This window comes from Oratosquilla oratoria, chromosome 6 (genome assembly GCF_046742065.1).
Source record: "Oratosquilla oratoria isolate Oo_2021 chromosome 6, ASM4674206v1, whole genome shotgun sequence".
In the NCBI taxonomy this organism is placed as follows: domain Eukaryota; kingdom Metazoa; phylum Arthropoda; class Malacostraca; order Stomatopoda; family Squillidae; genus Oratosquilla; species Oratosquilla oratoria.
Window position 1 is genome coordinate 67,633,128 of NC_134782.1, and position 15,240 is coordinate 67,648,367.

At 39.6% G+C, this 15,240-nt stretch overlaps 1 protein-coding gene across 18 annotated transcripts in view; it reads right to left on the reverse strand.

Moving 5' to 3' along the window:
• Window positions 1-15,240, reverse strand: part of tmod (tropomodulin) — a 134,583-nt gene that overhangs the window by 14,276 nt on the left and 105,067 nt on the right. For 3 of the 18 annotated variants that reach the window (XM_076187152.1, XM_076187156.1, XM_076187157.1), the window contains 5 exons: window positions 14,489-14,709; window positions 14,087-14,241; window positions 11,848-11,944; window positions 8,651-8,798; window positions 4,469-4,767 (listed from right to left, as the gene is read on the reverse strand). In XM_076187152.1, the coding sequence (XP_076043267.1) occupies window positions 4,472-4,767; window positions 8,651-8,798; window positions 11,848-11,944; window positions 14,087-14,241; window positions 14,489-14,709 (917 nt within the window). In that variant the 3' untranslated portion in view covers window positions 4,469-4,471. Of the gene's footprint in view, window positions 1-417; window positions 468-3,311; window positions 3,459-3,532; window positions 3,763-4,446; window positions 4,768-5,075; window positions 5,210-8,650; window positions 8,799-11,847; window positions 11,945-14,086; window positions 14,242-14,488; window positions 14,710-15,240 lie in introns of all 18 variants that reach the window. The other 15 variants (XR_012966500.1, XR_012966501.1, XR_012966506.1 and 12 more) reach the window with 15 other exon arrangements.

A 15,240-nucleotide genomic window follows, 5' to 3' on the forward strand; every position in this document is an offset into this window, starting at 1 on the left:
GCTTGCTTTTTTCATACAATTACTTATTTTCTTCAACCATCAACTTAGTTACCCCCTTTGTAAGGGGAAAAAGGTTTTTGGTATCTATATTTACATCATGACTGAAAAGCATTTTTTTTACACAGATATGTACACATTTTAACAAGAAAGGTAACCTCAACTTCCAGGTTTGTGGTGTAAACTGTCCTTGTGATGTGCTACATCAACATGCATTATAAAAATAAATATTTTAATAAAAAAATGAGTCAGTTACATAAGGCCATATTATAAAATAGTGCTCAACAAAATTAGCTGAAGTAAGCTACAGTATGAAGCACTAAAGCAACATTAAAATTATGCAAGTAAGAAAGAGAAGAAAAAGGCCATTAAGATCCATTTAAGTAAGTAAATACCAGGCAGACGAGAGAGAATAACTACCTATGGACCGGTTTATGGCTCTTTCACTGCACCAAGTCGCTTAAGACGGACTGAAACAGACAAACCAGAGAGGAGTGTCATAAGCTGGTCTCTTCTTCTGTGGTTTTATAGCCATACTCTTCTTCCAACACTCATGACTGTTTCATTTATCTATTGAACATTCATTAACCGAGCCCATAATTGAGCCCGGCAATTTTAGTATTTCAAGTTAATCAGTTACTGAAGAAGCATTCCGTTATTCAGCTGTTTATGCCAGAGCATTATGCTGAAAAAGCATTAAATATTTATACAGTATTTGGATTGTATTTACGCAGAGCATGGGTAAGAAGAGTATGAGTAAAGATCGTGTCTCATAATCAGTGCAGACTTTGATACTTGTGCAATCAGCCTGTAACATTCACACAAATCCAACATATACTCGTGTGTTTTGTTTATGAATAAAACTGTGTTCACACATTATCACAGGTAAAAAGTGCAGACTGATATTTGTACAATCAGCCTGTAACTGTGTTCACACATTATCACAGGTAAAAAGATGAATATGTACACTTACATACATCTAACTATCTTTATATCAAGGGCCTCTTCACCCTTATAAGGGAGGTAGCTGAGTCAAGGTCACGCACCCACTCCCACCTATTTCTAGCATTTACAAGATAGATATATTCAGCTACAAATACATGTACATACATATATACAACCACATGCACGACATACTGTTCTACAGAGCAAGATGATGTAGTGGCCTTCACTCCTACAAAGCTACTGCTAACTTTTTATGAATAGTTTCCCCTGAAGGAGGCACAAGTACAGGACTTGTTATTGTAAAGTTCCTATAATTTCTCAGATGGGGAATATCCAGGTTTGGGAGATGCAAAATAATTTGCCATTTCTTCTATGACACAGTAAAGGATTATAATCTTGTCTTTGCAAGGAACTGATTAGGTTACCTCCTACTGCTACGAAAATCCCCTTAAGAGAAAGGTGGTGGACAGAGAGAGAAAAATATTTGATGACAAAAGGTGGCATAAATCCAAAAATAAGAAATATGAAATGATTGAAATATTTGATATAGGAAGTTATACATTCACAATGTATTGCTTCCTATATCAAGTCTTCCATATATTTCATATTTCTTATTTTTGTATTCATGTCACCTACTGCCACCAAACAGAGAGGGAGGCAAGGGTGGTGGATGCGAGTGAAATGGGTGGGAATAGATGCATGCCTTTTGACTTGGCTATTTCTCTCATAAGAGGGAAAAAAAGACCGTGATATATAGATATAGATAGGAAGTAATACACGGTTACAAGGTGGATTCAACACATACTCCAAGTACAAGAGAAAAAGGAGATGAAAGGGGGGAAAGAGAAAGAAAAAAAAAAAAATGTGGGACAAGGATACTGAGATGTTGGGGGTCAACTGCAAGATTGAAAAGACAGAAGCTGGATGTGAACTTACTCAAGGGAGAGAGAGAAAAGGGCAAAAAATGGGTGGAGAAGAATAAACGAGGATAAACAGGGAAGCAGACGGAAAACAGGAAAAAATGAAGATTAAGCTAACAAATGTCAAGGAATTGAAAAACAAGGAGGAAACAGGTCAATCAATCTTTTACAGGAGACCCATGCAATGGCCATTGGATTGACCCATGGCACACTCAAGAAAGTGATATAGGGTTGTCTGGGAGGTATGAGAGGCACAAGAGTGCCATCAAGTCATATAATAGGATGAAAACATGTGGAAGAAGAAAAGAATGAAGAGAAGAAAAGAAAAAGAAGAATCAAGGAAATCACTACAAATAAGGTGTAGGAGGAACAAGGATTTCAGAGATGGAGAATGGAGACTGAAGCCAGGTAAGGAACAAAGATACAATAATCATTCGGAATATGGCAAAGGTATGGAATGTATGCAGTGTTATGAGGGTGCGATATCAAAAGAAAGACCATTAGAGAAAAGTGTGGGGAAAGATGACATGGGAAGCAGATGGATGAAGACAAGCTTGTCAGAAAGCTATGAGAAAATGAGAGGTAAAGCTGGAAAGAAGACAGAAGGAAATTGAAAAGTTGTGGAAAAACAACTACCAATCTATCTATATACTTCAAGGGATTTTCCCCCTTATAAGAGAGGTAGCCAAGTCAAAAGACATACTCCCATCTACCACGCTTTCCTCCCATCTCATCTTAGATGAAGATGAGAGGGAAAATTAACAATGAAGGAAACAAACATGGAGAAATGAAGAAGGATAGAGGTGTAAGAAGTCTAAAGGAATAGATAGCACACAAATTTAAATGAAAGGTGTATATAGAGGGAGACATAATGCAAGGAAAATTTCATTACTTGTTTTCTCATCACACACTAGAACTTTAATTTCCTGTCTATAAAACCTAAATAATCTGTCAATTATAGAAAAAACTAAATTCCTAAATAAACAAATCTCATACCTGGTATCCAAGAAACATTCTCACATACAATCAATTACTCTTATACTTTTTCACTTTTACCATTTTCAGTGCCAAACCTATATGATCACAAGGTGTCATTTAACTGTGACCTGACTATGAGACAGACCTTTTATATTTAGTTAGGTCAAAGCCAAACTACAAAATTACATATGCACAACACATCATGAGAATTAGTCATGGGTGAGTTCTAAGTCTACACAAGATATAACCATCTTCATTAATAGCCATCAAGTAGTAGATATTAGTAAAAAAAAAATACAAATGCCTTCCAATAAAAAAATCCCTGCAGCTGAAAAAGATGATAAAAAAAAAATAATAACAATAATAGAAAAAAAATAAAAAATAAAATTAAAAATAAAAATATTAGTTAGTAGTGACAAAGTTCAGGTTAATTAGTAGCACCAGCAGGTTAGTAATTGTCGGGTGGGGCACCTCATGCACACCAGGCAGTCAGTCTTGCCAAGAGCTGTGCCCCTCAGGCTCGGGTCACCTGCCCTAGGCTGTCCTCAGATCTGGAGGGAGGAGGGTGGTGGCGGGAGGTCAACCCAGGACCTCTCCGCTTGGTCAACACACGACAGTCTGCAGGGCAACAGTGGCACCATAGTATCAAAAGCTCCTAAGCAACCCTGGCACCATGGCCAAGCCTGAACCACCTTGGGGGAATCTGCTGCTGCTCCTGGTCTTGCCATCAGTTCCTCCACCTTCTACATGTCTTGGATGCATACATTGTATTGGGATGACTAAAGTAGGGGCATGGGAACAATGCTCTCATAAATCATATCTCTATTTCTAATATGCCTACATCAAGAAAAACCCAGTAGAAGGGACCTTAACTTGTTGATATGATGAATAAAGTTGATGATACCCAGATGAGAAATCCAGTCTGTAAAGATGAACAATGAGAGGAACAGGAAAAACAAGACAGTACTTCATAAGAAAAAGAAATAGAAAATAAAAAAAATAAAAGAAGAAAATATCTTTCCCTGCCAGTAATAATCCAAGTCTTACAGACATATATAGATAGTTGTGTGTCTGTGTAAATGACTGTTGTAAAAGCCGGTCTCAATGCAAGGAAGTATAGGCTATTAGGTCACTACCATGACGAGTCCAATTGGTAATGACATACACATGCAGTCTATCTTCTTTGGACAGTAAGGCTACTCTTTGGGGGCACTTCCACCATCTACAGGGAAGATTAATGCATTCTGCAATATCATTTTAACCAAATTCTTGCAGTGTCTGGTGAATATGACCAACTAGTTCACCTTGTCAAGCTATGTGTTTTAAAAGGGACTTAAATATTGCATCACATTTGTTCTCAGTGAACTTTTCCGCGACAGAACAGCATGAAAAAAAGTGTCTCGGAGACCTTGGCCACAATATGCATATGAACAGCAACATATACTACCCAGAACATCCTTCAAAAGTGTGGAAGAAAAATGAGATATAAAAAAAAAAAAAAAAGGAAAAAAGAGGAAAAAGTTAAAATGAAAATTAAAAAATAAAACCAGGGGAGCCGACTAGTACCACTGAGAACACATGTGAACTAATCTAGATCTTTAAATACCCGCCACTCTCTTGGTAGTCACCTCTCACTCCTCCTCAGCCCCATCCTCACTAAATCCCTCTTCCTCCTCATCGTCCACCTCATCTCCAAAGGGAGCACTAGTGGGAGGAGGAGGAGCCAGGGGCTTATCTTCCCTTGGGAGGGCAGTTTCTGAAGTAGGAGGTTCAAGCCCACTCTCTCCATCCACATCCTCATCTTCCTCATCCTCCGGAGGAAGAGGGGAGATGGAGGACACAGCCTGAGATGGGAGTGTAAAGCTTAGACTGGCTGCTTCGCTTATGACCTTGGGTGCTGGTCTGCGTAGAGTGATGCCCACGCGGACTGACGGCGCAAAGGAGAGAAAGAGAGAGAAAGAGAGGAAGGATTACTGCCTCTAGTCCCAATCACAATGGCTACACTACAAAAGGCAAGCAGCTTGGCAAGCAGCATAACACCCAACACTGCCACAGCTGCTGCCCTCTGCTCTTGCTGCAATAAATATCCTCTCAAGCCTTGTACAAAATAAAAGATAAATCCACTACATAAGTATTAGTGTTTAAAATAAAAAAATAATAAAAATGAAACCAAATAAAATGTTGGATGTGAGTCTTGCAATGTACAGCGAGCACCCGACTCCGGCCCCACAATACCTTGCAATACCCTCGACTCCTCTCCACACAAGATTCTCATTTCTGTTTAGATCCTCTTCGGCAAACGAAAGCGATGCCCTTTCTAATGAGCGCCAGAGCTTTGTTTTGCCGGCGGGGTTTGGCCCCAGTACGGACTGTAAAGACCAAACAATAAAATACTTCGTGCATCAATACTTGTGGTAACTATCGAAAGAATTACAGAATAATTGGCATGTCTTTTTCTTTTCTGGGCTGTGGGGAATGTATATAGTTGGTGGGAATTCTGACGAGTACCAAAACTTCACAATTGGTGTGGTATACGGTAGCCAAGCAAGAGAAGGGAATCACCACATTATAACCACAATATCTTCTACTTTTCCTTCATCACCACACCGTGCACAACTACAAGCAAAGGGCACCACAACCACACACTGTAGGTCATCAGGGCTGTTGCCATCTGAGGGCATTGAAAACAAATCACGATACTGTGCTCCTCTGGCAACTCCACGGCAGCAAGAAGAGAGAAGAAAACAAACAAAAGTTCCATTTTCTTGGAAATTGTATGATAAGCTATTAGGCTGCTGCTTGTTAAATCATGATGTGATTTTATTGTAGAATACTGCTTTCTTTAGTTTAAGAATATAGTGTTTGTTCTTGCATTACCTCTCTCTTCATGCCGTCAAGCCTGGCTCAGCAGCATGGCCAATCCTGCCTCACTGCATGGCCAGGCCATGCACTGGATCAGACACTCATGCATGATGACAAACATGATGAAGGGACCAAAGCACAAGAAATAATTCAACCTAAAATCTAATTTCATGATAAGATTGTAAAAATTTGCATACTGGTAAAAAAAGAAAAATACAGAATCGGGTAAAATACACTTCTGCTGGACCACCAACCAACCTTATACAGGAAGGGGCAGACTCAAGGTTACACTACTCTACATAGACACGGCTCAGGGGCTGAAAAGGAAGAGAGAGAAAGACCAACAACAAGCAAGATGCTCTCACACAGACTGGCTGTACAAACTATCTGTAGCATGTCAAACTAGTCATTCGAAGATCTTTGTACTCTGGCTTGGAAAACAGTAAAGGAAGAGGGAAGGGAACAAGTTGTGATAAATACCAGACTGCAGAGAATACGTAAAAATGGTGTGAGAAACAGAGTTCTGTATTCCACAAAGATTTTTTTTTTTTTTTTTTTTTTTTTTTTTTTTTTTTTTTTTTTGTGGAAAACATAAGGTGTTTTACAGAAGGGAGATGATTATATACTGATCAGTGCAAATGAAGGTCACACAATTCAGAATGGATACTACAGACACTATTTCTGATCTCGATAGTTGCCTCACATTCTGCTCCTTTAAAGAGTTGAATAAATGACCCAACAGCTGAGATAAACTAACAGAATGATAAATCTTTCTTTGATAATCTCCTTTGTAAATTCACCTTAAAATATTCTGAAAATTAATACAGGAAGCTCCAAGTATGTTGGCTATGTACAGCAGTGTTGAAGCTGATTTAGATATCTACATCACTACATTTAACAAACTGATAAAGAAAAATGTAAGCAAGAAGCTATGTACATTAATAATGCACTGATACAAGAAAACTACATCACAAATTTATCCAAGTTGCTCATACACAAATACTATGCGTACTATGAGCTACATTTTTCTCCTTTTTTTTTAATTGAGACTAGGCCGGGATGAAGGTTTTGTCACAGGATGCAATCCCACTGAGGCCAAACTCGACATATTTTGAAACTAAACATGAATTCATGAATTAGTGACAAATGAAAACAGTGTCTTAACTTCAATTAAATTATCTTCTTTTTGTTCGTAACTAAAACCTTATCTGATGTCTGGATGACCCTATGGGCACAACACCTACTTTCTAAGATGCGTCTCTCTTACTCAACCATTTCCACAGCAGATGACACAATATGACAACTGTGCTCAGTGGAAGCCCATCCTATACAAGCATATAGCACTAAAAATTAAACTAAAGAAATGAGAATTATGAAAATAAATTAATAAATAGTAATGATAATAAAGATGCAGTTGACAACGGATGTAGATGAGGCTACAACTGGGTATGAGTATGTTTATATGAATGACACCAAACCTGCATTAGTGAATATAAACCTATCTGAAGCAATGAGAGCGAATTAAGTCACCTGTTATGTTAAACGTAAGAAAAGAATTCAGACAAATGAAGCAGAGGCAGTTGGTCTGGTTATGGAAGAGACTAGCATGTGTGTACGGGACATAAGTTGGTGTCAAAAATTAGTTTGTGGAGAATGAGACCATTTGGAAGATGAATTTGGCAGTTTGAATAGTAAACCTGAACAGGATGGGTAAATTGTTGAAAAGGGTGTTTCAATTATGTCTTTAAAATCTTCCAAGATGAGCACAACCTGATTTTAACCCCCCTACCCCCCCCCCAAAAAAAAAATATATATATATACATAAAAATAAAATGAAAAATATTGAGAGAATCAACACTACAGGAAAATTCACATAGTTGACAAAAAGAAGTCCACATTTAAAAACATATATATATATATAAAAAAATAAAACATAATGGTTTTACTATAATGGTTCCCTCCATTTCATTCTGGTAGTAGATGGCAAACCATGCGTAGGCTCCATAACTGCCAAGGTCATTCTGCTAACAAAAGTGTGTTGGGGTGAACATCCCACAATTTGGCACAAGTCCTGCCTGGCTGTCCGCCAGCTCCTCACCATCTGCAGCCTTTCGCTTTGAAGCATTCCAATTATTTGTGCATCTAAATTCATATTTCAAAGTGAAAGTAAATATAGGTGACGTGTGACTGACAGAGGCTAACATTGTCATAATGAAAGCCAATGGAAATAATTCATCTTTCCTAAATATAGTGCCACGGCTTGAAATTACCCAGATCCTGGTCATTCACTTTCAAATGAGGAATCAAAATGAAAAACAGAAAAAAATATAAAAAAAAAAGAAAAGAAAGAAAAGGAGAGAAAAAAAGAAAAAAAAAAAAAGGTGCCAACAAACAATCCAACAAAACTTAAATTTCCCATAAAGTCAAGCCCAATCCTTTACAATAAAGAAAATGTGGAAAATGGTCATAACTAAAAGTGTAAAGTGCTAATACGAGTCACTACATACATGTAATCATGAGACACAACTGGAAATAGATCTCTATTAATAATCACCAGCTTATATACAATGCTTGGCCCAAACATTGGTAAATTCCCTGAAATAGAGTCAAGTATATTAGGAAAAGTTCTTAATCTTCTAATAACTACAATCCTCCATAGGGACAGATTAACATGCCTCATCGATGTCTGCCGAGTACACCATTATCTGAATAAAACACCATAACTTTTACGTTATTCAATATCATTCAAATGTTTACACTGGATGGGTTAAAATATATTTATGTACAAACACTATGGTGTAAAGTTGCTTTGCTAAGCAATTACAAATATAGTAATCATCCTTTAAAAAAAAAAAAAAATTCATATCTGGTAACAGAAACCTAATTCTTCGTAGCTCATCTACTCTTGTGCTTCTAATCAAGGATGCCCGAGACAGCCTCATACTCACAGGTGTCCAAGTTCTTTTGCAGGTGACGGGAGACACGGTTCCTTGCGTCATTGAACTCAAAGTGAACTCCTACTCTCAGCAATGTTGGATTCTGCTCGATGATCTCCGTCAACTGCATCTCAATCTTGTTGCCTAGGATGCTTGATCGCTGTAAAGCATTTCAGACTTGTTATATGTGAAATGTATGAATGACACATGTTAAAGAACTTGGTAAAAGCTATGAATGTTAAACTCTTGTGAAATTTAACAAGAGCTGATAATGAAATTTTGTCCTGACAATATGGAGTATTGGAAGTAATGTATATCACATACATACATACATACATATACCAAGGCTTTTTCCCCCTTACAAGGGAGGTAGCCAAAAAGGAAAAGACATAAAATCATTTCCACCCATTCCATCCCTGAATACACTCCACACCCCTCCACCCTCCCTCTTATCTTAGCACCTCCTGGATGACGGGTCATCCCTGCACCTTGTCCACTGCCCTGGGTCAGAAGCAGTGTCGCAAGACACAGCACATCCACAGCAAGGCTGCTTCATCAAATCGGCGACACCCCCCTCCGTCCCCCCATTGCATAAAAGGAGAAGACGGGGAGAAATCCCTTTGGGCTGTGTCAAATTTTGCTCACACATACTACCTCACCCACCATCCCCCCGCCCATTCCACCTCATGCAATCACAACATCATCCATATACAACCATTCTCCATTCACCCGTCTTCTGTCCTCTCCCGTCCTTCCTCAACAGACATTCCCCTCTTCCCCAAAGCCCCCTTCACCCCATCCATCCACCTCATCCTATGAAATATATAGCATTAATAGCTTCACAGCCTCCCATTAACATTTTCTTCAAGTTCCTACAATCCTTCATTCTAAGAAACATATCTACACTAACCAGGTCAATCTTTCTGAGTTTGACCATGTTCATAATGAACACCAGCCTCATGATCACCACACTTTACCATTCTAACATGGAAAGCATTCAGCGCACAAACTGCACCTGAGATGTGACCAAACAATGTATGGACTACTAAGATGTATGGGGAGAATTTCAATATTCTCATGGTATACAAATTAAAGATTTTAACACTTCCCTACACTTTCTTTAATTCCTTCAGGTTTTGGGTGCAATGAAGCAACCACTCATTGTAATGATATCCCCCAGGGTCTACAGCAAATGGCTAAATTCCCTCTCCGAAACAGTAAGAGGCTATCCAAATCCCTTGGTTCTAGAGAGGGTCAATATGGTTGTGTCACCTAGTGCTTACAAAGCAAGAATTCCAGGCAGGACTTGGCCCAAAGACTTTATGATCTTAATGGGAACAGGGACATGGGTTGAGACCTGGGAGTTTAACAAGGGATATGTGGGGGCAGGGTTCATCATCTCGGCCTGAGGAGTTAACAACAAAAGTCAATTGCCCCAGGTCTCTTACAAGACCTTTATCACGCACAGATACTCTCTTCTCTTCCTCCTCAACCACCAAATACCAGCCTCTGGAAACATATTCATAATCATATCACTCACTGCTCCATTAACACACTGAAAGACAACACACTGCTGCATGCCAGACCCCCTGATATCCACCCTTCTGAATCCTCTCTCCCACGAAAGGACAGAGTCCACTTGGTCAGACTGCGGTGTGGTCACCACCCAGCACTTCTAAGCTACCAGAAGAGGCTGGATGACCGCCCAGGATGTAACACTTCACCCCATACCATACAACACATAATGGAAGACTGCATTATACACAATCATGCACGCAAACAACACAACATACGCTCTATAAAGGATTTGTGGGAAAACCCAGTATCGGCTATGGCATTCCTTGGGGAGACGGGACTGCTCGGACAGACAGTCTAGGGAACGACAACAATAACAAGAGTTCCAGTTGATATACAACAAAACAATAATAAAAACAACCTTAGTCAGGAGTAAACAACCTAAAGGAGGACCTCCACATGTGCATAAAAGATGAAAGGGGGAGTTTCTAGTCAATATTTCTTCCACCCACAAATGTATTCCATTTCTTTTCATTCTACTATCCAATGCCACATTTATCCTAGGTATCTGAACATTTTCATCTTCCACATTTTCTTTTAAAACTCACTACTTTTCAAGCAATACTGCCAGTTCATCTCCAGAGTACCTCTCACACGGAACATGTCACCTTAACCTTTACAGTCTTCTAAAACTGCATCATCACTCGTGTATGTTTTTATTTCTTTGACAGTTTGACCATAAGCTCTTATGATATCATTCATCATTTGCCCACCTTTTCCTACCCTCTGCAAGCACCAATCCATACATCCTCTGAGGGTATCTACTACATCATAAAACCATACCCACAGTAAGGGGTTTGCCTTTCTCCTATATCTTATACAGAAGAAAATTTCATACTTATATATTCTGGCATGTTAATTGCCTCAAAACTTTTTAGCATATATACATATACCAAAGGCTCTTTCCCCCTTACAAGGGAGGTAGCCAAAAAACAAAGGCATCACCACATACTCCATCCTCCATCCCCATTCACCCCCCTCCCTCTTATCTTGGCTCCTCCTGGATGACGGGTCCTCCCTTTATCTCGCCCACTGCCCTAGGTCAGAAGCAGTGTCATAAGATACAGTACATCCACAGCAAGGCCATTTCATTAAATCAGCAACTTCCCCCACTCCGTCCCCTTATACAGAAAAAGAGAAGATGGGGAGAAATCCCTTTGGGCTGCATCAAATTATTTTTTCACACAAAAACATTTTAGCAAGGTATACATATTCTGATGTAGTCTTTACATACCTCTTCTCACAAGAGAACTTGATGAATATTTAGAGGAGACAATCTGACAAATGTTAAGACAGCTGTCACAGCACATAATATCCAGAAAAGTTAGCTCAAGGATTTGGATAAAGAGGTATCGAAGACATATTTCTATTTAAGAATAAAATAGTTTAGGCACATCGAAAAAATGGGTGAAGAGAGAGACTACCAAAAAAGTGAGGAGAGTAAAAGTAGATGGAGGGAACTTGAGGGGAAGACCACGAATAAGGTGGATGGATGGGGTAAAAGGGGCACAGAATACAAGAGGAATGTCTGTCAAGCAAGGAAGAGAGAGTGCAAGGTAAGAGAGAAAGTGAAAGAGAGAAAGTGAAAGAAAGAGAGAGAGAGAGAGAGAGAAAGAATGGGTCATCCCAGTTACCTGGTTGGCAAGCCGAATCTCTTCCACGGAATGCATTTTGAGGAGTGATTCCAGGAGGCGAACAACTCCTGATGGACTGATGCTGTTGGTTTCCATGCTGCAAGAAGAAGAATAATGATATCTGGGCATCTAAACATGTTTTCATGAACATCACAAAGGCAAATCTATTAGGATTGCTGCTTTGAACTTTCCATAGAAGCCCATCTTTCCACAGTACCTAGCAACAGTCCCCAGGGCCTCACATAGCTCTTCTTGGGGAAGAAGGCCTTGCAGGTTTATCAACGCTATCATTCGATAGGGGATGCTTGCTGACCAAGCAGGTTACAATGTCAGCTTGCAGAGAGTAGGCCATTCATGTCCTATGAGCAGCAAGGGAGGTCATAGTAAGGGCACACTACATCATGTTCCCCGATTCAAAAACCTTGTGTGAAGAGGCACTGTTCTATTCTTCCCTGAGAAGGAGAGTTCATGATGTTGAACCGCATCATTATCTGAACAACTATTGATCCACTGCACACTAACTTCGGTATTCCAGAAAAAGGTAACTTGTCTAGTCTTCAAAAGTTGAGATTACCTTCACCACACAAAGCCATACACTTAAGAAAATTAAAGTTCATCAACATCTTGGTACCTTCGGAAAGAGAGTGTCTTCCAAGATTAAAAAAAATAATAATAATAATAAAGCCTGATACCTCTACTCTGTCTTCCTTGTATGAAATACAACATTCTCATCAGTTTTCTACTCCATAATCTTGATCTTCTCACGTGTAGCAACACACATGGCCATGCGACCCAAACGAGTCTTACATTCAAATCAGAAAAAAAAAACCTGGGTTCCATGAACCATGAGCAGGATTTGTAGCTAGTATCCATGAGGTGCCAAGATAGGAGGGAGGGAGGAAGGAGAGTGGAGGGGAGTGGAATATATAGGAAATGGAATGGGTGGGAGTGGTTTCTATGCCTTTTTCTTTTTTGCTACCCCCCCCCGTGTCGGGGGGAAAAAGCCTTTGGTATATGTATGTATGTATACCAGATGCAAAAAAGACAAGAAGTACCAAGGGGTTGTTTGGGGACTAGCTCATACTTTAATAACCTCATGAGGTAGAGAGACAACTGAATGCCTGAACTGGAGTTCTATGCCCCACTGATCTCTGGTAACATCAGGTGACACCTCCATGATGGTGTAATAATATGATGTCCAGATTCAATCCCTACCCTCCAACACCATCTCCACTTTCCAGCCCATGGACCAGGGTGTTATCTTGGGATTCAAGTCTGTCTTCAGATCACTGCAACCACAGTGTAATACTATTATAATTTTCATCTCCAGCTGTATTGGTGCAACTTTACCATATCAAATTGCTTTGCTATCATTCAGGAAACACTCTCAAAACTTAGACAGGAGGCTTGATGCCCTGCAAGAAGAATACTTGTCTAGAGTGCTTTCAACAATACCTTCATGACAAGTTAGGGCATTACGAGTGGAGTGAGTAAGGCTGTGTCATCGAGGCAAGAGTTTCCAACAGCACAAAGGAGGATGAGGTCAAAGAGCCAACTGATGCCCATTAGGCATCCCCCTCACTGATAACAATTTTGAGGAACTTGTCACTTCTGCCAGTGAGGAGGAAACGAATGATGAACCTTCTGTTATGGCTGTGGCAGACCTCAGAACATCTATTTATCAACACAAAGTAAAAGATGCCTGCAATAATGCCTACTCATGACTAGGGAACTTAAGTTAAAGCAGGCATGGAAAGGTAATTGCAACTGAATAGAAGACCCAGTTGGATGACAAGAAGAGGTAGAAATAGGTGGTGGCAGTGAGGAACCTATGCCAGGTGGCACAGAGTTGTGGCTGAAACCATTATCTCTGCCATATGTGCTTTAGGTACTGTTAAGGCAGGTAAACAGGCACTGCTAGGAATCGAAGTGGATTGCAAGTTAAAAGAAGATTGCAAAAATCATGAATATGGTACTGTGAAGAGCAAAGTTCCATATAGTTAAAACCTTTATTTCTGGAAAAGAAAACACCCTTTCCTTTGATTAGGAAAAGAAACCTTAGATGCTTACTTAGCTCAAACAATTTACAACTAATGACGTATTCATTGCCAGATGTTTAATCAACTTCTTTGAGGCTTTTCTTGCCTAAAGAATTCTATAATCTTTTTCAACAATTTCTTTGAATCTTTTCTCGCCTAAAGAATTCTATAATCTCTTGGCCAACAATCTAACTCCTTACTTGAGTGTCCTTAGGTTATTGTTTATAGATAGTGCATTGCAGAGTGAGTCCAGATGTCTGTCTGAGAGACCCACATTGGCCATACTCAGGGTTTCCAATTTAGTGTTACCTTCAAGAGCTTCAAATAATCGCCTGAACTGGTCATCTGAAATACCCTGAAAGAGAAATCCTTGACTGTAATATCAATAGAAGTGTATATCAGAAAGAGTCTGTGCATGAAAAGATATTTATAAATACCTCATTTCTTCCCCCATGCCAAAACAACATGAACATCAAGAATACCTTCTAAACTTCAATGTGTGTTGAGAAAGATTTAAAAACAACAAATTCTTCTACTTTTCAAAAATCACTGAAGTAAAACATGGAACTAAATACTACGCCAAAACCTAGAATGCATCTTACATTGATATTGTTGAAGTTGAGTTCCTTGCAGTTAGTGTCATCAGCTTTGAGCTTCTTGATCGATTCCTCTGGGTCAGTATCATTCGGAGGTTCTGCAGGAAGAGGCTTGAACTTTGTGGATTTGGTGATGCCCCCCCAGCCCATGCCGAGGGGTTTGCCCTTGTTGAGCAAGGAAGCGTGATACTGTTCCTGGTTCATCATGGAGTGGAAGCCAAGGATAGCTGTAACAAGAACAATCGATCAACTTGTTGCCTTGGGTCTCTCTTCCAAAATATGAACCATTAATCAATTGTTATTAGATCCTACACATTAAATTATTTACAAAATTCAGTAAATCTGAGAAAAACAACAACAGCAATTATATGTATTATATGTGCTTCCTCCCATAGTATGCAGCCCAAAGGGATTTCTTCCCATCTTCTCTATTTGCCACATGAGGGGATGGAGATGGGAGTTACTGATTAAATGAAGTGCCCTTACTGTGGATGTGCTATGTCTTGCTGCATTGCTTCTGACCCAGGGCAGTGGGCAGGAGACAGGGATGACCCTTCATCCATGAAGAACTAAAGTGGGAGGGAAACAAGGGAGGTGGATGGGAGTGAAATGGGTGGGAGTAAGTGCATGCCTTTGACTTGGCTACCTTCCTTATCAGGGGAAAAAAAAAGCCTTTGGTATATAAATAGATATATGCCAAATTATCTACATAACAAAAGGCATCTTTCCCTTGTGCGGGAGGTAGCCAGCTTTTCCGC